At 47.0% G+C, this 25,341-nt stretch overlaps 1 protein-coding gene and 1 long non-coding RNA gene across 8 annotated transcripts in view; one reads left to right on the top strand and one right to left on the bottom strand.

The window, feature by feature from the left end:
* Gm16364 (predicted gene 16364) overlaps window positions 1-14,100 on the top strand; it is a 57,612-nt gene extending 43,512 nt beyond the window's left edge. The window contains exons 3-6 of the long non-coding RNA NR_152259.1: window positions 10,035-10,287; window positions 11,459-11,691; window positions 12,072-12,206; window positions 12,886-14,100. This is a non-coding gene — a long non-coding RNA (predicted gene 16364). The remainder of the gene's footprint in view (window positions 1-10,034; window positions 10,288-11,458; window positions 11,692-12,071; window positions 12,207-12,885) is intronic.
* Fyn (Fyn proto-oncogene) overlaps window positions 4,790-25,341 on the bottom strand; it is a 195,639-nt gene continuing 175,087 nt past the window's right edge. For 4 of the 7 annotated variants that reach the window (XM_011243117.3, XM_006512540.4, XM_030244881.1 and 1 more), the window contains 2 exons: window positions 18,653-18,784; window positions 5,010-6,407 (listed from right to left, as the gene is read on the bottom strand). In XM_011243117.3, the coding sequence (XP_011241419.1) occupies window positions 6,199-6,407; window positions 18,653-18,784 (341 nt within the window). In that variant the 3' untranslated portion in view covers window positions 5,010-6,198. Of the gene's footprint in view, window positions 6,408-18,652; window positions 18,785-25,341 lie in introns of all 7 variants that reach the window. The other 3 variants (NM_001122893.1, NM_008054.2, NM_001122892.1) reach the window with 1 other exon arrangement.

The raw sequence follows: 25,341 nt of genomic DNA, 5'->3' as shown, positions 1-25,341 counted from the left end.
CAGGAGAGCTCTGTCAAATGTCCCAGGGAGAGCGACCGAGTTAGTACAAGTTCTTTGCCAGCAATTCTTGGATTCTATATTCCTAGTCATACTCCAGCAGGGACCCTGGGAATCAACACCCTGTCTGGTCCCTTATTCTTGGGACTGGAGAGATGACTCACTGGGTAAAAAAGTGCTTGCTTTGCCTTTGTGAGGAACTGAATTTGGGTCTCTTGTGCCCATGTAAATTTGGAGGCAGAGGCATATGTCTGTAATCCCAACATTCTTTGCACAAGGCAGGAGGCAGAGACAGGCGCACAGTGACACCGCATCTCTGACAGGCTGGCAGGTAAGGAAGGTTCCATATGCACTCGCTACACCTCCCCCACCCACACATCGAAGCACCTTACCCGTCTTTGACTGCAGCCATTTACCACACCTCCATCTAGAAGGACAGATGTGTGTGGGGAGGTGATGCATGTAGCTTTGCTTTTTCTTTGTTCAGATCCATTTACTGACCAGCTTCTGTGTTCAATGCATGAGAATCAGGTGTCACCTTGAAAGCAAGAAGTTCTGTCCCTATTATGTGACACCTAACCCACTCCACGGTGTGCTGCCTGCCCTGCAGACCCCATGCTGCACGGGTGCCTCCCTTCGACTCAGCCCTGGGCTTCCCATCTACAGACAGCTCTGGGTCTCTGTCTTCACTGGGGTGTGAATATTAACATACACCTTTGAGTTTCTGGTACACGTGGTCTAGCTCGGAGTGAACGTTCATCAGAAGTTTAAAGCAAGGAATAACTAGTCCTCATGTGTACCTCCTGTCATGTCTGCCTTCCTCCCACTCTTCCAGAGAGTGATGACCAGGGCGCCTCTCTTCCCAGCTCAGTCTTCTCCTTTATTTAAGGTTTCCATCCCTCCTGCTCTGATTTGCAACAGACTGGCCAGGAAAGCTGATCTGACCTCTGCTTCCAGAGGCTCCAGCTGGCTTATCTTTTCCTTTCTGTCATAAAGCTCTCCCTTGGCTTCCCTCCCACTCAACCATGAGGCTGTTCTTGTTTGAGTGGGGAAGTCAGGAAAGCCCCATGCGTAGGGGGCAACAATACCTTTTTCACGTTTAGTCTTCACACTACAATAAGTTACCACTTCATACAGAGCTTCTCACGTAGGCCAGAAGTACCTGGGTCATGAGAGCTGCAATAGGGGCATTGCAAGCCACAGGCCGTGGACACTGAACATCTGGAGGGCATGGAGATACTTTTTTTTTTTTTTTTTTAATTTTTCAAGACAGGGTTTCTCTGTATAGCCTTGGCTGTCCTGGAACTCACTCTGTAGACCAGGCCGGACTCGAACTCAGAAATCCGCCTGCCTCTGCCTCCCAAGTGCTGGAATTAAAGGCGTGTACCATCACGCCCAGTTGAGATACATTTTTATATGAACACAAAGATGGTTATCTTAGGAACTGGAATATCCAGTTGTCATAAAATTATCAAATTCAAATGGCACCTCACTTGCATGCATTGTGAACTATACCTCACTTGGTCTTTTACTCTGGGCAGTCACCTAGCACGGTCCAAGAAGTCTGACTTTCTACCGAGGGTGTTGTGCCGAGACCTGGGGGAAGGAGTGGGGTCACTGGTTGTGCCTGGTTCAGGCTGGAGAGAAAGCTTTCACAGTTATCCTGAAGACTGATGACTTCGAGTTGTAGCAGGCCAGGCTAGTGCTGGGGCCGCATGCCGCAGCTCCCCCACACCCAGCAGGCTCTGAGATAAGCGTGTCATCTGAAGGCAAAGCGCCACCCCACTGGGTGGTAGGCACCATCCATCTAACCATCCACTCATGCATTGGCCCCACATCTGCCAGAAGCTCATCTCCGTTCAAGGTGAGGGAGAGGAGAATCGTTAATGCTGGGCAGTTTCTGGTCTCCAGGAGTGCTCAGTCTGCCACAGAAAACCCACTGAAAGAAGAGAAGTGTTACTGAACACACGGGTGGTTTGAAGCACACAGTGACATGAGTTCTGAGGACTCCAGAGAGGAAGTCTGCTTGTTCTGGCTGCTGTCTAGGACTGCATTCTTACAGGGTGGTTCCTACAAAATCACAAACCGCTTTATATTTCAATGCCTAGAGTTTGAGAGGGGTGGGGTGAGAGGGTGAGAGGGTGAGAGAGAGAGAGAGAGAGAGAGAGAGAGAGAGAGAGAGAGAGAGAGAGAGAGAGAGAGGGAGTCAGAGAGAGACAAGAGACAAAGGCATGCAAAGTAAGTGGCTTACCACTTAGCTATATTCTCCCGCTTTTATTTTAAAATAAAGATATATAAAGAGGTCTCCATGTCCTTCCCATAGGATTCTGTATATTTCATACATCGGGAAAAATGAGGAATAGTTTGGATGTTTGTCATAAAACTTCATGGAATATTGATATAAACACAGTTGTGAAGGTTCATTTGATATTTAGAAGATAATAAAGGCATTTTTATTACATTCTGTAGAGTTGGAATCTACATTTGAGAATTAAAAAAAAAATTAAACTTAGATAATGATGCCACAGGCTGTTTTTCCCCTTCTTTCAGGATCAAAGCTAATCTCCTTCCTTCCCTCCGTCTCATCTCCCTTCCAGAAAGTATATTTCTGACACTAGCCTAACAGAAAGAAGGTCAGTGTAACACACAGTGGCAAGAAAGCCAACAAAAGCCATCTGAATGTATTAAAATATCTTCCAGAACAAACTGACCAAATACCATTTTACTCAAATACACCATTAGGAAACGCCCACCCTGTGGGCCGCCTTGTTCTGCGTCAGGGCCAACAATAGACATGGCATCTTTTCTGCAGCAAAGCTATGGCGCTTTTCTCCTGGGTGTACCGCTGAGCATCTTACCTTCCCAGGAAAGAACCATCCCAATTAATACGGCGGGCGCTGTTATAGCCCCGTGAGAAATCATAGATAGATTTCATAGCTCTGCTGGTACTAGAGAATCCTCTGCTGCCAAGACTTTACTCACAGGATTCCTGTCGTCTCCGGGTGAGTAAACACAGCCAGGTGCCTGGAGATCTTGAGTCACACGGCAGGTTTCGAGGGACCATGGTTACCCTTGGCTTTCCCCATGGAAACACCTGGTCACTGGGGCAGGGCCCTTAAAGTCCACTGAGTCGCTGCTGACATGTGGCACCCCGCATCTGCTGGGATCCTATCAGGTCCCTCAACGCAGCAGCCTGAGTGTGTGGTGCAACGACAGTGGAGTGAACCAATGTTTACTCTTGTGTTATGAAAATGGCCTTCTCCAGTGAGCTTCCTATGTGAGCTTTTAAGAGAATAGCTTATTAAAAAGGTATCCAAGTGCAAACTAGGTAACCCCAGTTGGCTCTCAGAGAGTAAGTCCTTAGTCCTCATTCTGGGTTACTAAAGGAAAGCAACAGGGGCTGGAGAGATGGCTCAGTGGTCAAGAACACTAGCTGCTCTTCCAGAGGACCCAGGTTCAGTTCCCATCATGACAGCTCACAACTGTCTGTAACTCCAGTTCCAGGGGATCCGACGCCCTTACACCAATACACATAAAAATGTTATTATTTTTTTTTTAAAGAGAAACAACAAAGAGGTTTTCTCCCCAAACATTTTCACCTGCTTCACAGTAAGTGCTATTTTTCCTTTGTCATAAGAGAACTTTCTGGTGAGCAACTTCAGTTTCCCGATCCCAGTGTCTATCACTTACGAAGCAGACACTTCCAGATGGGAGTTGAGCCTCCCTAGAAAGCACACTGGACTCTTGGAAAAACCTGTACATTTCTTTGGTTTCTTCCTGACTGTAGTTCTTCTATTCTAGAGTGCTCCAGGACTCTGACCTCGTAAGCGTGCTCTCTCAGTGATGCATGTCCTTAGTTTTCTTTTATATACAGGAACCCACAGAGAACTCACTTGATGAAATTTAAAAAGCTGTATGAAATTAAAAGTGCATTTTTTTTTCCCTCAAAGACTTTCAATGAGTCAAAACAAAAACCCTCCAGGGAATATTTGCAAATTGTCTAATGCAAAGTGAGGATTGAAAATAAAATTATCTTAACAAAAATCTAAAACCTGCTAATGACTAATCCTATGTGATAAAAACTGCACCTCGTAAGTTTTCAAAACTCTATCAATGGTATTCATATCCAAAATAGTAACAATTTTGATTTAAAAAATGTTTCATCTTCCTCCCCAAAACGCTATAATCTTTTCTAAAGGTAATTATTTCCACAACAATGAAAGATTTTCCTCCTTATATGGCTCCATATGACACGGTGGACTTAGAGTTGTAAGAAGGCAGGGCTGCCAGAGGCTGGGAGAGCATCTTGTCTGTACTTTGTCTCCAGACACACTGGCCTGCAGGGGAGGTTCGGAGTTCTGCAGGGAACCATGGTAGATCCAGGCCTGGATGGCTACCCAGTCCCCCCTCCCCCTCTCCCCCATACCACATGGTCACATGCTTAGCAACTTCATTTTAGAAGTAGGATACTTGGAAATGTATTTATGACTTGAGACCAAGAAAGACTACTGTCTCCTGTACAAATAGGACACGGTGAATTCCAGCGAGAGACAGTGCGGGATACACTATGGCGCTCAAGTACGCCCAGTTTTGCTTTAGCCACTCTGAGTTAGCCAGATAACTGCTTTGCCTTTTGGTGGGGAGGGTCTCCAGATGCTCTGCATGTTTCTGTCGTTTGGAAATCGCTGCACAGTGGCCCGATTTACCAGGTGCTTCCTCACCATCTGGGACGGGCCAGGTATGTCACAGAACGCCTAGGGTACCTTCTGTGGTGTACACAAATAAACAAAAATTTTTTTTTCAAATGTAAAATGCTCTCTTTTTAATTACTAAATTAGGAAAGTTAAACAATTTAAAAATGTAAACTCACAAGTAAATCATTAACAAAAAAAAGGAATTAAGACTTCAGAATTGCTAGTCAGTATTAAAAAACTCAATAGAAATAGGAATTGATTTGTTGTTAAACATACGTAATTCGAGGTTGGTACAAACAGCAACTAAAAATGTAATACTTTTTTTTTTTTGTGCACCCCCATGAAATGTAAAGTAGTGCATAGTTATTCACTGGAGCACTCCTGACACGGAGAGTCACTCATTAGCAGTACAGGACAGTAAAACACTTATTTTACAATGGGACGTGTACAACCCCCCACCCTTGCCTTCCCATAATTTTTAGTTGCATGAGAAAGTTTAGTAGGTTGCCATGACTACAATGCTATGGGTTTAGACCATTTAAATGTGGTTACAAGATTTATTAAATAAAAGGAAAACACCTGAACCCTTCAGCATTCATATTTATACAGGAAGTTTGTGTGGTCTCCGTCTTGCAGCTCTTGTGGTAGAACTGGCTGGCTGCTTTTTGCTTAAAATGCTCACTCCTAAGTTTCAAGAACGAATCACAGTTCGCTGGAGCAAAAACTGGCACTAAAACTCGTGACTAGGCCCTGGGACCTGAAAAAAGTCACATGAACAATCTATAGGTATGATTAGGAACCAAAAAAGTGCAGTCCAAATGGAGAGGACGTCATGCTTCGTAGAAGTCAAAAAATGAGGCCACCGGCTTGCAGGCTGACACCAGTGCTTTGCTGGCAGGGTTCTGCAGTAATCCCCACTCCGGTCCTGTAGCTATGTGGCCTACGCTGGCCAGTCTCCATGGTAGCACCCACATGGTGTATGTACAGGAACATATGTTAACATATATATCATATGTATAAAAAAGGGAAAAAAAACCCAAACACCTGTCCTGATCATTTTTTGTTAAAACATGAAAAAAAATTTTATTGTTTTAGACAAAGAGGCCACTTTTGGAAAATAATACTTTTTTTTTTTTAGTTGAATCAGGTGAAGACAGAGTTAAAATCACATAGGATTTGCTTTTTCTTTTTTAAAAAAGGAAAGCACTGGGATTGTTGGCACAGGAGCAGCTATTTACACTGAACAGAGGTTTGGCCTTTGACATAACATCGATACAATGCATTTCCAAGTCTGAGAAATAACACGCTTCTGTCTCAGATGGTTCACAGAGGAGGTTCGGACTGGGGGACAAGTGTCATTAATGAGGGCCGTGGAAGTTCAGCTTCAGAGTCACATGCAATCTGATCCTGGACGGTTCTCGCTGCTCTGGGGCAGCTGGCTACAGAATTGGAAGCTAATGGGGAGGGGTAGGGAGGCCTCGGGAAGAGGCGTCTGAAGCGCAGGCTCTCACAGGTTTTCACCGGGCTGATACTGGGGCTCTGTGGCCGTAAAGTAGTCCTCCAGGAAGCCCTGCAAGTACTCGAAGGTCGGGCGCTCTTCCGGATCCTTTTTCCAGCAGTGGATCATGAGCTCGTGCAGGGAGATCGGGCAGTCCTGTGGGCAGGGCATCCTATAGCCTCTCTCCACCTGCTCCAGCACCTCCCGGTTGTTCATGCCTGCGAAGACAGGGGCCAGTGAGAATGGGCACGTGGCTAAGGTTAAAGCATAAGGAGGCCGTCCTCCCTCTCAGGAGGGGAACCATGCCTGTAATAGGCTATCACAGCACGAAGGAGTGGAACAAAGGAATGGAGAACTCATAGATGCAAAAGCCCAGACAGTGACTCTCAAAGCACTACACGTGAAAGAAGCCAGACACAAGAGGCAGCGCACTGTACGATTTCACCTGGATGAGACCCTAGAAAGGCCAGAGACTGCATGATAGAAACCAGATCAGAGGTTGCTGCGCACGGATGGGGGTTGGGGTTGGGGTGGGGGCCACGGGTGAAAGGGCAGAGGGAGCTGAGAGGTGACAGAAGCCATGGTTGAATGCCCATGTTTTTCCTGTGAAAGGCCAACAGCAAATATTTTGTTTGTGTGGGCTACATGCAAGCTCTGTCTTATTTCTGTCACTGAAACAGTTTAAAACAAAGCCAGGTTGGGAGCCATGCTCTGCCATGAGAAATAACTCAGGCTGCAGTCCATGACCCCAGTGTAGTTAGTCCGTGTGAACAATCAAATTTCACTAGTCAAAACTCATGGGAGTATACTTTTAAATTAACCTTTGTTATGTGTAAATTATACTCACTAGGAAAGGTAAAACACAGGACTAGGGGAAGGGGCTTAATGTTGCTAGAATGTTGCTTAGAGTTGCAAAGTACCCAAGTTCAATTCTCAGCATGCATTCATACTAGGCGGCCTGTCATTCCAGTTCCAGAGCAACTGACACCTCTGGTTTCAGGAGATACTGGTACATACGTGCACATATCCTCACACAATTAACAAGAAACATAATTAAAAAGGAATCTTCGGGAGATGGAAAGATGACTCAGTCTTCCAAAGGACCCAGGTTCAAATCCCAGCACCCACATGGCAGTTAGTTCAACTGCCTGTAGTTCCAGTTCCAGAGGACCTGACACCCCCACAGAGACAGACATGGAGGCAGAACACCAATGTAAAGTTAAAGAAATTAAAAAAGAAATGTTTGTATGACTAAAGCACACAAACACCCTGTAGAATAAAAGCAACAGGTCTTCTATGTGCAGAGCTACAGTGAATGTCACAGTTTTCCTCATGCTTAGGCATGGCGTCTGAGGTTTGCCTTCATGCCAGCAGGGCTTGGCACCATCTGGCCTGGTGACCCTCACAGTGCTCTGAGGTTTGGGAACTGTGACAGGGAGGCAGGGTGTCTCTGGGGCCTTTGCTTATGAATGACAGCATCCGGCCATCTATCATCTGAGACCTCCCTGCCCCTCTGCAGGAGCTGCCTAATGCTGACATTCTCAGGCTGCAGAGCAGAAGGCATCATGGGAAGCTGAAGCAGGCATCACTCAGTGTGCTCCCTTCTCAGCTGCTTCCAGGTACTCTCTCCCTTGTCCGCCCACCCGCCTACCCTCCCTCCCTTTCCTCCCTTCCTTCTCCCTCTCTCTGCCAAGACCTTGTGAGCCTGACATCTAAAATCTTCCCTAACTCTTGACAGTTAGTTTACAGCAGCAAGAATCTGCTGTAATTTACAGCATGAGTCTCAGGGTTGTCACTAGTAAGGAATCGACATAATATTCAACACAGCCTTCTTTAATTCTGGGGGAGGTGACCACTGGGTCAGAACCTGTCACTTGGCCAGAGGTCACATTCCTGTTTCCCTCTGGAGGGAGCATCCAGGCTTCTGGGTTGCTCTCATCTTTGAAGCTGGACCTATCCTAGCTAGGTCTTCCTGGATGACAACTATTTCAGTCATCTGTTTGTCTAAGTCCTTGTAGGATGCTCTTTTATTCTCTGTACTTATAATTTCTGGTGGTGACAAAATTTAGCATTCCTTTGACTGTGTTTAAGTAGACCTTTAATATGACCAAATAATTTCACTCTAGCCAGGCAAGCCCCTTGCCTTGGGAGAATGCTGAGGCCAGTGTGGGAGTACCTTTTTCTGTTGGGTGTTCCCTGGAGCCAACGAGCTCAATTCCTCCCCCAGATACTGAGGAGCCAGGATCTAGGATGGAGAGCTGAAGGCAAGGGAAGGTACACGGATTGCAGCTCTCTTCTGAGATACTCCAGACAGAAAGGGAAGGAACGGAGGCCAGCACTTCCTCAGGAACAGTTCAAACCCCAGTAAGCTCAGGAAATGGCACTCGGCAGAATAACAGAGCTGAACCTGTTGGGGTTTGGTCTTCTTGTCTATTGTAATATTGTGTGTGTGTGTGTGTGTGGGGCAAGACCTGGAGTTTTCATGTAGACCTGTGACTCTGCCCCCAAGTTATTTTTGATTGGTAAATAAAAATGCCAACAGCCAATAGCTGGACAGAAGAGACATAGGTGGGGTTCAGGTTTCCTGGGCCTGGGGTGGGGGACAAGGGGGAATGAGGAAGAGGAGAAGGTGGAGGAGGAAGGAGAAGTGCCATGGGTTAGGAGGCCTGAAACTGTGGCCCTGAGGGTTGGCCAATTGGAATTAAGTGCAGCTCAAATGAAACAGTAAGTAATAGCTCAGGGTTATCGATAGGAAAGTAGGCTTAATAGCATAGATGGTAGGTATCTGCCCAGCTCTAGTGCTGATTGAGGCTTACTCTAAATATAGAGGTTGTGTGCATCTTTTACCTGCTAACTAAATGGTCAAAAGTGGCTAGAAACATTGGACTGGGATTAAAAATTTCTACAAACATGAAGCAGCCATAAACCCTCTGTGTTGTGAAGCCCTGATGGCACTTCCTTCCTATGTTCCATCCCAGACTCCCCTTCTGTGTTATGTAACACATCAGTGCACTGCCTTTAAAACAATGTCTGATTCCAATGTGCATTTGCTCCCATGGGAGGTTAGCTGAGAAGCTGGGGCTCCAAGACAGCCACCTGTCTCTATTCCAGGAAGCCTAAAGGGCCAAGACAAGAACACAGCCATACATAGGGGCTGGTATTCTCTCAGGCAATTCCTTGCTGCACAATTAAGTAGATAAACCTCTTAGTTTCATGGTGCTTCTGGAACTACACAGCTTGGGTCTGCAGGAATCTCCCTTGTTCTGGCTCCTGCCAGGAGCCCCTGGAGGAAAGGTCCATAGAGGCCTGAAGCTCAGAGGTATGACAGTAGACTCTCCCTAGAATCTGGCTTCTAGGGAGCAGCTCCAACCGCTCCAACCGCTCCCCAAATACATCTCAAGGCTTTAACCTGGCCCTGAGTGCACAGCACAGCACCACAGGATTCAATTAACTACTTTCCCAGAATTCCGTGAATTTTTTGTCAGTAAATGGTTTATTTCATTAAAAATCCAAATTCCTCAAATGGAAATACTTCTTTTCTTTAAACGTTTAATTCAGTCTCTGCCAATGGAAAGTTTAACTGGCCATTTGGGTCAAGCCTATTTTTCCAGTGCTCCACCCAAGACTTGGACATAGTACATGTGACAACCCAAAACAGCATGTCACATTTGCTGAGAAGGCCTCCGTCCATGGGACAGAATATATGCAGTATACTCAGTATATGCAGAGTGAGGACTGGACTAGACTGCAAGGCCACACTGTCAGCTTTGATATGCATTCTTAGCTTGCTGCCTCCTTTCCTGCAGCACCCAACCCCCACCCCATTTCTCCTTTTATTTTTCCAGGTACTCTCTCCAGACCTCCCAAAGTCCAGGGAATATATGAACAATTCTACGCACTGGCTGAAACAGACACATACCAACGGCAGCTTTGTCAAAAGAGTAGACACTGCAACTGACTGAGTGACGAGTGCAACAGAATAGCTGTCTTCCAACCAACCAAAGGCCAGAACACACGTGGGTGGGCGGCCCTGCAAACCTGCCACTTCTGCAGTGAACCTTTGCAATGGTCAAGATGTTCTGGCTCAGCAAGGACTCAGTGAGTTTGCCATTCATAAACAGTACTTCAATTAAGTACACCATGCATGATAATATTCTTAAAAAATACCCTTCCGTTACCCAGTTTGATCTCAGCTCTCCTCTGCTCCAGAGCTCAGGAGAACAGCATGTCTCCACTCTTTCCGAGGACCCAGGTGATGGGCCTGAGTTCACAGAACTCCACAACCTGCTGCTCTGAGATGTCCCTTCAACTCCTTCTTTCATGTTTTCAAACATGGTCATGGCTGTAACAGCTCCAGTCCTTCTGCCTAAAACATTGTAGCTGCGAGCCTCTGGCCAAGTGGACTGCACTCACTTCCTGACATGATCTCTGTATTATTCTTTCTGAGTCATTTTGCTGGCTTCCTTCTCAAACACGAGAAGTCAGCTCTCCAACTCTTCCTTCAAACTCAGACATTGTGCAGTTGCCACGCAGACTGTCATATGTACCCATGTTTTCTTTCCCTTATCCTTTGGGTCCTTGCCTCTCCTCTTCTTGTAGGCATCAGTATTATTCTTTGAGCTGTCCAAGAACTCAGTAGACCCTCCTCACTTTTCTTTCTGGCTCTTGAGGAAAGGAACAAAAGCCACTTCAACAGGCAGAACGCCGAACAGATGTCACTTCCAGACTCTGTACCTCTTGGCAGGGGACCCGATTTGCTCCAGCCTCAGCGCCTCCTTTTGTTAACAGAACACCTTATCCATCACCTTAGCACAAGGTCTCACCAAAAAAGTATTAATACTTTACTGCTTCCCACTTGTGTGGCTTCTCAAGGGACCTCAGAGCAGACGTACCTGTAGTCTGTGGTTTATTTTCTAGTCATGCGTGGACTTCACCATGGCTGTGGGAATCGGGACAACTGCATGGTGTAAATAAATGTTTTAACAATGGAGATGATACTCAGGCTATCTGATATCAAATTTCTTTTTCGAACTGAGCTTTTCATTCAAAGAGAATGATACTATATTGTGTATGGATGGGGCCTTCTGTCTCAGGCCCCTTGCTTCCCTGTATAAGCTCTCTTAAAAACCCATCTGTCTGCTTGCTGTTGTGAGCTGCCACACGGGTGCTGAGAGAGAGGCCAGTGGAGTTAATGGTGCTTGCTCAGCGAGCCTGCAGTGCACCGCTGCATGTGTTATCAGATTACCCAGTGTTTTCCCTTATCTTACAGGAACAACCAGGAGGTTTGGAGAGCCACTCCATGGATCAGAGTACAAATGTGGAGCAGAGGGATACTGACCAGAGGGTACAGATGGAGATGAAGGACTGACCCTGAGAAGACAATAATTACTAGTTTTGTTTACTGTTAGCCCCCTCACCAGTCACCTGGGGCAGCAGTTTTTATTAAAACCGCTGTATTAATAAAATCAGAAATGCTGGTTGGGAGAGCTGCGGCACACAAAGGTGATTTGAAGTGGATAATGCAGCATTATACTTTCTGGGCTTTTCCTTTCTTGTTTTCTTTTTCTTTATTTTTGGAGACAAGGGCTTGCTACGTAGCCCAGGCTGACCTGAAACTAACAGTAATAATCCTGCTCCTGTCTCCCAAGTGCTGGGATTCCAAGCCTGAGCTTTCGATAATACAGTGCTACAAAGAACTCCTCTGTCCTCTGAAGAGAGGAGTGAAAAAAGAGGGTGAAGGTGCCAGTGTGGGAGGCAGGGGCCTGACCACAGCTAAGACCAGACAGCGGCAGAGCGCTGCGCTCAGGCTGTACTGGGAGACTGCCCCTTCTTATGCCCTCCAGCTTCACGGACAGCCTCCTATCCTTTCTTCCCCTTATCAGCCACGTCAGCCAAGAGAAACCTTGCAGGGGAGGAGACAGCATTCCGAGCTCTCTGAAGGAACACAGTGTACTGCAGTGCTTTGGCCCTGGGGCCCATGGGCTGCGGAGGCAGAGGACCCATCATGCACTGCTAAGGTCAGCTGTTTTCAGACTGTTTCTCATGGCCCCTCTACCTGGACAGTCCACACTTGCCTCCTTGAGGGAGTCTGCCCCTGTCAGCAGCTTGAACACAAGAATACCTGTCTTCATGGCATGTGATCATGCCGGGGGGGGGGGGGGGGGAGGGAGGGGGCAGAGCGGGCGCTTGGCTCTTTACAGGAGGTGCGAGCAGTTTTGCTTGCTCACCTTACTCCTCCAGGTCATTACCAAGTGACTAGTTCTGCTCAAGGAAGTTAAGCAGCTGACACTTGCTGAAAGAACGATTTGAGGAGGCTTCCAATGCACAGACAAACAGATTTGCTTAAGAGAAGAGCCCTGTTCTGCCAGATCCCGCCAGCACACAAGCAGGTGTTCAGTCGAGGGCCACGGCTTGGCATGGCCAGGACATTCTGCCTATCGGGTTACTGGAATATGAAATTTGAACGTGGGGTCAACTTCTCAGAACTCTGGGGACAGAGGCTACCTTGCGGCTGGGAACACTCACCCCGTGTTGGCCATATGTGAGGATAACCGGGCAGAGTTATAAGGCTCTGGAGGCTATGGGGCAGCTTTAAAAATGTTTAAAAACCTATGAGTCTTCCTTTTTTTTTTTTTTAAAAAAAAAGTTCAAATGTTTCCCCTTTTATTCACACATTCCCTTTATTTGCTTCTACAGAGTCTACTGTGGGCAGACACTGCTGGGAATCAGAACATGGAAGATGCCCCGTTCCTCTCAAGGAAGGCAGAGCTGCCGGGAGTTCCAGACAGAGGCAGGCAGAGAGACCTCTGTGAGGTTGATGTCAGCTTGGTCTACATAGCCACTTCTCGGCTAACCCAGTGAGATGCTGTCATAGACAAATTCCTTGGGGTGTCCAAGATGTAAAGGGAGAGAGACAGCAGAGACACCCGAAGTCAAGTCTTCCCCTCACACTGCTCACTGCACACACGTTAGGAGAACACTCACACCTACAATACACAGCTACACCTAAGGCTCCGGACACTGCAAAGAGGAGGCAGAAAGACTCTAAGAGCCAGGGGACCAGCATTCTGTGAGGTTTTGTCTCCTAGTAACATCAGAAGCTACGCCTGTAAAGTCTCACCAGCATCACTGCCTAAACATGACCTGACGAAGGAGGACACCAATGGTTATGTCAACTGAATGGAAAAAAAGCCCAATGAGACCTGAACCCTACACAAAAACTATTGGCAACTGAGTGAAGCTGGAGCGAGAGGTGGCCCTCCCCAGGGAAAAGCACACCAACTCGTCATCTAGTGTGGAATGGTGACACAAGCAACCCTGTATGGACTTAGCAGGCTGTATTTAGAAATATATATGCATGTGTATACAGACACATCTATGCATGCAATATCAACTGATGAAAAAAGAGGCTATGAGTTTGAAAGAGTGTGTGGGGAGGGGTAACTAGGAAGGTTTAGAAGGAGGAAAGGCCAAGGAGAAACATTGTAACGAGAATACAAGCTCAAAACTAAACCCCAACAAAAAGAGTAAAAAGCATGCTTGCTTACAACCCCACAAGCCACCAGTCATCGCTCCAGGCCTCTGGCTCCCTGGCTCCTTGGCTCCCTGCAGGTGGCACAGTGCCCCTAGACACCCACCTGGCCCAAGGCTAGCTCCTATCAGAGTTATAGTCAGCGAGCACCTCTTAGTGACTTCCACTGTCACCATCTCCTAACCACATTCCTCTTTTGCTCCACTCAATGCTACTAGCCAGGGTGAGTGTAGTTTGTTGGTTTGTATTGCCTATATTCTTCAAGAAAAAAAAAACGTTCCTGAGGGCAGGAACTCTCGTGTTACTTCACTGCTATAATCCTTGGGTCTGGAAAAGCACTCAATGCATAACAGGCATTCAATAAATATTTGTGGACTTGTGCAGGGTGCGGCCTTCTGGAGTTATCTGGAGGGCAAGGGCAAGAGCCCTTGGCATCTTTAATCAGGACCAGAGTGAGATAATTCATCTGTTTTCCAGGATAACATTTCTGCTGGCGACAATGACAAAATGGTGGAGGATGAGGGGAGGAAGGGAGAGGAACGGGGTGGGGGGGGCAGGAAGTTCCATTAGGAGGTCACCACCCAGTGGTGACAGCCTGATACAGGCAGGGGCAGGGAAGGCGGAGGGGGAAAGAATTTGAGAAAGCTTCTAGAGGTGAAATGTCATGCTAAAATGCAAAGCTACGATTTTACTCAGCAAGCTCAGGAAACAGCTTTGGCGCCAGCATTACCATTGCGCACATACAACAATCCCTTAGCCTAAACACAGTTCTAATCTCGATGCAAAGAACACTTAAAGCGCTGCATACAGAAAGCAGGCTGGACTCCAGCAAGGATGGCACAGCTGATAGGCTGTCTAGGACTGTGAAAGGCAGCCTGTTTTCTGGTTGAGTTAGGTTTAAACCCTGGAGACCCAGCAGGTGTTCCTGCAAGGGACAGAAGGCGTTTGCTACGCCCCCAGACACTGGGCTCCTGACATGAGGCCCCAGCTCCATAATTCTGTGGCCACCAGTCACACAGGGCCCCAAGCTCCTGGTATTCTGTCTGGACTCCACCCCCACGGTTACTTGGCAACAGCCAGATATGCTCCTCCCCACCGTTACCTGGCAAGCTCAGGTTTCAAAAGGGATGTTTGCCCCCTACTCCCTCTCTTACTCCTGTTTCTGGGTTGCTTCTCTCTTGCTCTCCTCTCCGCACCCCCCTCCCTCCAATGTGGCCATGGCCGGTCTCTACTTCCCTAGTCTCTTCCTTCTCTTTAAACACCTTAAGACCATGGACTGTCTCTTCTCATGGGGACCCGCAGTGGGGAACAATGCTCTAAAGAACAGAACCTAATCTCACACAGAAGGCCTCTCTGCATTCTCAGCCACCCTTTTAACCAACCTGAGTTGACCACTGAGCAAGCCAAAGACTCTCCTCCCCTCGGGAACCAGCCTGAGCTCTCTTCCCACTCTTTTCCAGAGCCAGCCCCTAAGGCCCCTACTCTGTTCTCAGCTCTTCTGAGGCATTCTGTGGTACCCAAGAGCTAGAACCTGCTGTCCTCAGCCTCTGTGCAGGCCCGGGGACCCCAAGCCAACCCCGGCAGGTCCGCAGAGACCTCAGAATGAGCTACCCTGCCCCCAGAGCAGGGTCCTGCAGCTTCTCAAGCCTGACAGTGGCATGGGGTGCACCAAGTCAGACTTCCCATGTCCTGCCTTACCCAGCAGCCTGAGCCCTGGGCAGGATGCGGGACCCCATTTTTAGCCCACAGGGCTGCAGCAGGCGAGCTGTGCGTTGCAATGGTGTCCGTCTCTGTCACCCATCTTGGAAGTGGATAGGGACCTGACCAGCTCCCTTTAACCTCAGGACAACACTTCAATATTCCTCTACGGCTTCAAGGCCTTGTTCAGTTTCAGTGTGTCCTTCTTTCCTTCCTCCGTCTCTGGTCAGTTCAGTGAGCACAGCCTGAGGACACCAGCAGCGCCTACTCAGTGCTAGGTTGCCCTTCATCTGGCCACGCCTCTAGCATCACTCAGTTCTTCTCCAAGGCTCCCTTCTACGCTGACTGCACTGACTTACATGCTGGGTGGAAATGTCTGGGGATCTTTGCCAAGCTCATTTGTAAGTCAGCCCCCATCTCCTTTCACTGTCACTTATGAGCCAGAGCACTTTCCTATGTGACGTGGGGACAAAGGGCCAATCTCAGGTATGAAAGAACTCAGGCAAGTTTATCACCACCTTCCATTCTTGAGAAGAGAATTACATGAAAATATGTTCTAGGAAACTGAGAAATTAGTGTGTCAAAGTGCATAATGGAAGCATCTGATACACAGAGACCTGGACTTTCTCCTGGACTCCCACCAGCAGGGAATGGGAGATCCAGTGCAGGAGGGCTGAAGCAAGGTGAGCACTCAGCACAGGCTGGCCGACTGGGCCACAGCGACAACCATGGTGACATGTGGACAATGCTAAGTGCTACCCTCTGCTAGGCTAGCAACCCTGTAACTATAATGTCTCTGCAGGAGCTCCTCCCTTAGAGTTTCTGTCACTTTCAGAAGCCCAACTGAGTAGCTGAGTTACAAAATAAAACTAAGCAGTGTCCGTGGCTATGAGAACAGGTCTGGAATGGCCTCTCTGCTGCAGGCAGCTCTCTGGGCCATCAAGTCAACCTGCCAGGCTCCAATGGCTCTTCACGGCAGCACACAGACCCCTCACAACTGGCTCGGTCCCCTTTCTAAGGCCATCAAGGACGTCACCTCATCCATCGTCTCAGACCCTCCCTACAGTCTCTGCAGCTTTTCCGGGTGACAGGCAGGACGACACATCTTGTTCATCGTGAGCGAGCCTCTTGCTCTCCATGGTCTCATTTACTTGCCTTCTCCCTTGCCCATGGCCCCTGCAGGCAGCTGCAGTCATGGAAGGCATAGTAAATACACATACTCTGCTGGACCCAGTTCTCACTTAACTCCTCTGCTCTCTTCATGGGTCTCTCAATGAAGGGCTATCTTGTGTCCCCGATTCTGCCATATATATAATGAGAACTCAGGTCGGGGAGCACACACAGTCTGCCCATCTAAGTAACCTCCCCTCCATAAGCACGGCACAAACACTCTCCCGCAGTAACGCTCCGTGAGGGCAGGACTATTTAGTGGCTCATGGTTTTCCCTCCAGCTCGAATAGTACCTGCTCGGGGACAGGAACTCATCAGTGCCACCTGAGAGCTGAATGGCTCATTTGTGCTACTTCCCAAGGGAACAAATGCTAGGCCAGGCCACACAAAATGATGCTGAGTGAAGGCATCCACTCAGACTTGTAAACCTAGGTTATTTTCTTTGTGCTAAAACCCAACCTGACAAAACCCCGGTCTCCAAATACTTCCTCTTCTGAGCCCCCACACCCACCTCTTTGTCTTGGCCTCTGTGTGTGTGTGTGTGTGTGTGTGTGTGTGTGTGACCCAAGAACAAAAAGCATCTTTGTGTTACTGTAAGAGAAAGCTTCACGGAAATGCAAAACAACATTAACCTTTTCCTGTGATTGCTTTTAACACACCGGGTGTCTATAAACCTGGGGAGATCAGGAAGAAATTAGTTCAAAATATAGACAATAATAATTTTTAAAAAGTGCCTTCTCACTTTTAAAACCTGGAGACGGTATATTTTCATCCTTGAGAAGCAATTCAAAAGCACCCCTGCTGGGCCCCACCCCCTCCTGGGCAGCCCTTTCTTCTCTGCCAGTTGACTATTCCCAGAGTGTCTGCCCACTTGTGCATGCCGGAAGCAGCAGCCGCTGCAGCAGCCGCAGCCACAGCAGCAGCAGCAGCAGCAATAAAGAAGACGCACACACCCACACCTCCCAATGCTGGGCTGGGGCTTCAGAGCCTGGCACTTGTGAATCCTGCCTCAGTGCCAATCTTCCTCCCTTAGAGGTCTTGAGGCTGTACTAGCCTAGACAGAGGGGCTCTTTATGAACACTTCTCTGTTCTCTGATGATGACCAGAAACAATCAGACAAAATGAACAAAGGGATTACAAATTAATCGGCTCTCGCTGGCTCCTCTGACTGCAGAGATATGATTACAAGCCCAGGATTTGCAAGAGCCCTACATTCCTCATTAATCTCTACTATCGGTGCCATCACTGTGGGCCTTTTCTTTTCTCCCTTTTTAAGAGGCAGGGAATGAAGGGAGTGAGCCAGCTATGCTCTTTCTTTGCTCAGCAGTAACTGAAAAATATGTCCTTAACATTTCACAAAGCAGACCGTCCCTGCCCTGAAACCAGTAAAGTGTGGAGGCGAAATGGTGCGTGTCCTTTATGTCTCCGTCTGGCTAAGTTAATGAATTTAAGCATGGGCAACCTTAACCCACAGCTTCTTCACAGAGGGAGCATCTGACAGCCCAGAACAACTGCAGGCTCCCAGAGGCCCCCGCACCCTCATAATACACTCCATTTTGTGTATCTTGGCCATTCAGCCACAGGCAGAGAATGGGTTGGTCAGCCTAAACTGCCTTTCCTGCACCTCCGCCTGGGGCCATCTGGGGCTGGAGCCTCAGAGAGAACAGGACGGGCATCTTCCTGCCAGGCTTGCTCTGTGGGTCAGTGCTACGAGATCAAAAGGCAACAGGACCCTTTCTCCTTCCCTTTCCCAGACGTGTCTACAAGCTCCATTTGGGCACAGGCTCTGCCAGGGACATTTCTGCTGTGGGAGCCATGACACATGCACCTACTGAGACAGGACAAATTCCATGACCTGTGGGAACTGGAACATTTATACCAGCTGCTTAGCACATTGAATTTGGTGTACAGGTCACGGCAATTCTGAGTTCTGCATTCCCCTGGCTAAATACCTTGGCAGAAGGCTGAGCACAGGGCTTAGAAAGGCAGCTGGGCAAGACTCCTGTAAAATGAAGTTAAAATAGAACCCAACAGACAAACCGTTTCTCGGGTCTGTGTCCTTACCTGGGTATGGCACTCTTCCTTTGGTGACCAGCTCTGTGAGTAAGATTCCAAAAGACCATACGTCAGACTTGATTGTGAACCTTCCATACAGGGCCGCTTCGGGGGCTGTCCACTTAATGGGAAACTTCGCACCTGCAGAATGGAGACGCGGTTACTCACGAGCCGGAGATCCTACACTGGGGTGAAGAGGGAAGACGAAGTATTGGAAAGTCATCTGCAGGGGACAGGTTGGGGGACGAGAACAGGAAGAAGATGGTGAAGGAATAGCGGGTGTGGCGATGAATTATGCCCTGGGCCTGGCTCAGTGACTTTAAGCAAATAACTTTAAATCTTTCTTCAAAGAGTTGGACTTCAAAACTCTTGTATGTCAGTAAAGAGAAGAGCTAGCTAGCTTTCTGAACACGATTCCATGATCACACTGAATGGTATGTGCTTGGTCTGGAGTATGATTCCTGATTTGTGCATGTGTGTGTGTGTGTGTGTGATTTGAATAAGAATGGCCCCCAGAGGGTCCTGCATTTGAATGCTTAGTCAGCAGGCAGTGACACTACTTATAAAGATTAGGAGGTGTGGCCTTGCTGGGGTAGGTGTGGCCCTTATGGATGGAGTGTGTCAGTGGGCTCTGGGGTTTCAAAGCCCAAGGCAGGCTAGTGGTATTCTTCCTGATGCCTGTGGATCTGCATGTAGAACTCTCAGCTACCGCTCCAGCACCATATCTGACTGCACACTATCATGCTTCCCACCATGATGATAATGAACTAAACCTCTGAACCGTAAGTCATCCGCAATTAAATGCTTTCCTTTATAAGAGTTGCCTTGGTCATGGTGTCTCTCATAGCAACAGAACAGTGTCTAAGATAATATGTATGTATACATGAATACTCCCATATCTCTCTCAAATAATGCTATATTTTAATAAATACACACAGGATTAGGTCATCATACTATTCTCCTGTGTCCTGAGGTATATAAAGTCACAAATTGGTCTTATGAGGTGCCACAAATCACAGAAGTTCCAGCTTCCCCTAGGATGGAGTGAATGGATAGAGCCCATACATTATACTGAAATGGGCCATATTTTCTATTTCTTACACATACCATGGGGAAATGATTTTGCCCGTGGCTGACTTCTCACTTCCTCCTACCCATTCTGTCCATCTTTATTCCTGGGACGTTTTCATTCTGCACTGTGTGACTGCTTTCCTCCTATTTTTCTCCTACCAGCCAGAGAGGGTTCAAGTGAATAACACTACTAGACAGGGCATGCCTGGATGGCAGCTTATGAGTCTGATGGCTAACATTTAAATATATGAGCCTGTGGGGGACCATTCTTATTCAAATGAACACACACATAGACACACACACACCTGAACACACATTACACACACACACACACTCATTTCAAAGGCAGAGACACTTTCAAGAGTCTCTGGTTATTAGAAGAATCCGCTTTCCACATCTAAAGGACAGGCACAGCCCACCCTGCTTGTCTCAGAGTTAGAAAGATGTGGACAGATGAAGATGGACCTAGCAGCCTGCGTTTTCATGTTAGGGTCAGCAACTATAAAGCAGTTCTGGGCACTGCTTGAACAGCCCAAAGGAAAAAAACACAAGGATTTTGTATTAGTTATGCAAACAATAGCATGCTGAAATCACACTAATGATGCTTAGGAGCTGCCACAAAGCATATAAAGGCTGATAAAAATCAGAATTGTCACAGCATCATCTACGAAAAGTCACTATGTGCAAAAGTGGCAAATGATTAAAATCTTTAAATTATGGAGGTTTTAATAGCCAGACGTGATAAATTACAGCAATTACATTTTTGCTTTAAATACAGTACACCATAGCAATGTTAACAAATATACCCTGGCGTTTTCCAGCAATGCAATTTTCTTTTCCATCTCTTTCATGCCAGTATGAAATCAAAATTGCAGAAAATCCTCTGATTTCTCTCTGTGGCATCTCACCCTAACACTGGAGCAGGCAAGTGCTTATCACTCTCTTCCACTCTTATGCATTCCATTTAAAGTGAGTTTCTCTCTTTCCTTAAGTGCTGGCGACCGCCTGCATGATCTGGGATTCTCTGAGCAGTCATTTTGTTTTAACATTTCGTTAAAAGCATTCTTTACACAGCTCTCTGTCCTTGGTATTCTGTCCGTCCAGCTTCAACTCCAAGCCACTGGGGTCAGGGGGTCAGGCTTTCCTCAGTGTCGAGTGTACAGCCAGGACCGCACCTCAGCTGGAATTCTCTTGTTCATAAATAAATGAATGGATGGACAGATATTAAATACATCCTCACTTAGAGCAATCCATGGCTCTATAATCTGACAATATCTAAAGTAAAATGGGATATTTCTCTCTGGCATACATAAAAACCCTGTACCATAAATGGCAGGAAAAGAATCCTGGGGTCCTCCTCAGACTCCTGCAACAATGGCCAGTGGATGGGGTTCTGGCAGTAAACTACGCACAATTCAGACAGTTATCTTGGTCTCCCTTCTTTGAGACAGACTCATGTAGCTGAAGATGCTGTGCCCACCAACTCCTGGTCCTTCCTGCCTCTGTGGCTCGAGTCCTGGGATTACAGATGTGGTAACCTGTGGCTTTCACTCTGATTTTCTGAGTAAAGATTTTTTAAGATTTCAGGTTTTAAAAAGTAAATGTATCAGCCAGCTATACTAATCTGCTTTCTCATTTTCTCATTTTCTAAGGTATAATAAAGATATTAAACCAGGCAGTGGTGGCACATGTCTTTAATCTCAGCACCTGGGAGGCAGAGGCAGGTGGATCTCTGAGTTCTAGACCAGCGTGGTCTACAGAGCAAGTTCTAGGACAGCCAGGCTGTTACACAGAAAAATCACAAAACAAAGACAAAACAATGACAAAAAAGATACGCAAAATTTACATAAAGAACAGAGTCTGCATCATCTGAGGGTTTCTGACAGGAGGGCATTAGTGAGTATGCATGTGATGGGTGGGAGGGGACTTACATACAGTCAGTTTGCATTATTGCTTTGTAAGACAAAGTATTTTTCACACCAAGCAACAAGTATTTAAAAGGATAAAATTTAAAGAATGGCTTTGTCCATATTTTTAGTAGCTACCTTCAACACAAGCTTAAAAACATTTCTTTTATTTGTGTGTAAGTCTATGCACTTGTGTGCTGGTGCCCTCTGAGGCGGAAGGAGAATGTGGACTCACTTGGAGTCTGAGTGATAGGAGGTTGTAAAACCACTTGACTTGGGTACTGGGACTGAACTGAGGGCTTCTGGAGCCTGAACAGTGAGCCATCTCTCCAGCCTCAACACAACTTTTGTTTGTTCTTTTGTTTATTGAGACAAGGTTTCTCTGTGTCGCTTACTGCCCGGAAGTCACAATATACATGAGGCTGGTCTTGAACTCAAGAGATCCACCAGCCTCTGCCTTGGCAGGATTAAAGGTGTAGTTTTTGTTTGTTTGTATTGGTTTTCAGATTTTTAAAAAAAAAATAAAATTAATGTTTTCTTTTTCAAGACAAAAGGTTAAAATGAAGCAATGACAAGCTATTACTGAAAAGAAGTAAGCAGTGCTTAGTTTCCGACTTCTATTTGCTCTTGTCTTAGCTTCCTCCCTCCAGAGGGTACAAAGTCCCAGGCCTGACAGTGTGGTTCTGAGAGTGGGATGTCAGAGAGTTGGTTTCTCCTGGTCTCTCTGCATATGCCTATGCAGGGTGCAGGGGTAAAACCTGAGACTGAGAAGGGTATGTCTAAGGTCACCCAGCAATGGGGCACATAAGGGGTCCTGCTAGGGGCTGGAGTAAGTGCTTCATTTGGGCCAAATTAGAGAGCTTAGAGACTCAGAAGGAGATGAAACTCCCTGCTGTGCCACCCTCCCCACCCCTCTGCTCTTGGCCTGAGTGCTACGTGCTTAAAGACTTTGCCTGATCAATAACATTTGGACAGGTTCCCCAACTCCATGCTGCCATAGCAGCCTGTTTTTCCGAGTTATTATAGCTTGAAATGTGACAGATGCATAGGTTATCATTAGTGTATCTCTTGGCAGCACTGTCTCTGAGGGTTGGAACATGTCTTTGGGACAACTGTGTGTGTCTCCAGCTCAGAGCCTGGCATGTCTGGTACACAGAAGACTCCTGAGAGAACCAACTGGATGAGAGCAGAGCTGGGCAGTGCGTTAGCTGTCCAGCTCTCCTTCCTGCTGACTAGCCTTGGTTTCCTATGGGTAACTTATTTGGTCTCTTGTCTCTGAGGTGTCTTCCCTTGTTCTTGTTGACAGTACTAGTGTCATGTCTGGATGGCTGTTTAAGGGTCTAACAACTGCTAATTAACTACAATGAGAAAGCATCTGCCACACACTAATGAAACCTAAACACTTGCAGATTCCGAATTTTAATACCAAATGCAGAGTACTCAGAGCCCCTTAGTGTCAGAGTGAATCTGAGAGATGTAGAGGGAGCCATAGCTATGCTTCAGGGGACCAGGGAGGGGGCAGTTCCTGGGCTGCTACTGGGATGTTAGTGGTTTTGGTGGCAGAAAGAGCAGGCAACAGGGGGCCTTGCAGTAGTCATAGCAAGACGAAGTGGGCAGTAGTCATTTCTGGCTTGCTGGGCACTGGTCCTTACCATCGAAGCAGGTTTGTAATCATCTGTGTGCCTAGTCAGGGGAAGAGGCATGGCAGGTCTTACTCAATTACCTAAGTTTGTCCCTAAGAACAGTAACAACAACAAGACCCCACCTGACCGCTGCTGAGCTGGCTTGCTCTCTCCTTCCCACCATAAGTGAGCCTGGAGTTTTCCCCACAGGCCTAGCATCTGATCTACGCATAGCCTCTTCCTGTCTCTCTCGTCTCCAATGTCCAATTTTCTTCCACTCACTCTAACCACAGCCATTGGGGCTTCAGTGTTCCCGACTCTTCTCTCCACTATGTCCTCTCTTGTCACTAATTTTTCCTGCTGCGTGTGTGAGGGGGATGGGCACATTCAGATGTTTCTCATTTGAACTCCTGGCTCTTTATTTCCAAATATTTATGGGTTTCTAGGGTCTCCTGGCTTTACCTAAAATACAGCAACTGTAAGCTTAATTTATTGTTCAGTATATCATCTTACTATGTGCAAGATTATAAGAGAGTCTTGCAGTGGGCAGAAAAATGTCACCAAATGACTGAGTTAGAAATTAATTTTTTTTGAGGAGGGAGAAGGGGATGGGGAAAGGGTTTTTTTTTTTTTTTTTTTTTTTTTTTTTGGGAGGGGAAACCAGGAAAGGGGATAACACTTGAAATGTAAATAAAGAAAGTATCTAATAAAAAATGGAAAAAAAGAAATTAATTCTTACTTTTTACATCTAAGAAAGGAACAAAATCCCTTCATTTGTTTGTGTTTTACTATCCCTTTCTGGGGTTTGGTCACTGTGTTGCTAGGCTTCAGGGCAGAAACCTTAAGCTGGGACTTTTCTTCCCCTTGCTCTTTCCAGACCACTGTCCTCTTGCTGTTAACCTGGCACCTTGGTTCTGCTCTTTGACCTGTCTCTCAAAATTACCCAGATTCTAGTCACCAGTCCCGCTGAGTCCTCCTGCCTCGGTACCTAGCCTTCAGCAGTGCCCCTGCCGAGTCCCCCTGCCTTGGTACCTAGCCTTCAGCAGTGCCCCTCCAATTAATCCTTGTAAATGGCAGCTTCTGTAGCCATGTGGGAGGGTCCCAACTGAATTAAATCAGAATCCACCACCTGGTTTCCAGGGCGCACATATCCAGTCAGCCTCGGTTTTTCCTATTGCAAACATACAGCTAATCCAGGTTAGTTTGCGTTTCGCTCCTGTAGCAGGTACCACACCTGGCGTGATCACAGACCTTCTGTTGTATCGGCTTGTTTGAAATGCCATCTTTCCCTCCACTTGCCTAGCTGCAGCCTTCTGTCTGTCTCCTCAAGACTTCTTCCTGAAGTCTTCTGGGAGGAACCTGATCAGAAGTGGCAATTTAATGCTGGACACTACAAGCGCCTGCTATTATGGAACAGATCATCGGTACTAGCTCTGTGTGCCGCACATCTGACACACGCAGACGTTTCTGTTCTTCAGCTGAGAGAACAACACGTCGAGGAACAAGTGTAAGGCATGGAAACGGGATGTGTGGAAGGAGACTGGCTGCAGCGTCAGAGCACTTAGACCCCGTGCTCCATGCTGCTGAGTGTAGCTCCGAGCACAGCGCAGACCTTCAAGGTTGGCGTATTCTATACTTACACTGTCCCAGTACTTTGGCTAAAGCTGTTAAACCACAACTGCTCAGCAGCAGCAGCGACAACAACAAAACAACAAAGGCCCACTTGAGCAGTGACTTACTCAATCCCCAATGGCCAAATATGTTGTCTTCTTTGACCAAGATTTAAAAAAAACAAAACAAAACAAAACAAAAAACCCAAAAAAACAAAAAACAAAAAAAAACCCCAAAACAACAACAACAAAAAAAAAACTGACTACAAAGAAAATACTAGCGATATAATAATGTAAGAGATGATGGCTTTTCTCAGCCTACCCAGCCTAGTGCTCTCTGCTTTAAGTGAAGACGCGATGTCCGGTTAGAGTCACATCAGGATGGGCCACTCCAAGCCCAAGTCACAGTCCAGTTAAAGGAATGGCTGCATGCCCAATGGTCAGCCAGGAAACCTGTCCTCTACTTCTGCCTCAGACAGAAACGGGTC

Source organism: Mus musculus, chromosome 10 (assembly GCF_000001635.26).
Source record: "Mus musculus strain C57BL/6J chromosome 10, GRCm38.p6 C57BL/6J".
In the NCBI taxonomy this organism is placed as follows: Eukaryota; Metazoa; Chordata; class Mammalia; order Rodentia; family Muridae; genus Mus; species Mus musculus.
Note: the sequence above shows the minus strand (reverse complement) of the source record. Positions and strands in the feature narration are given on the sequence as shown.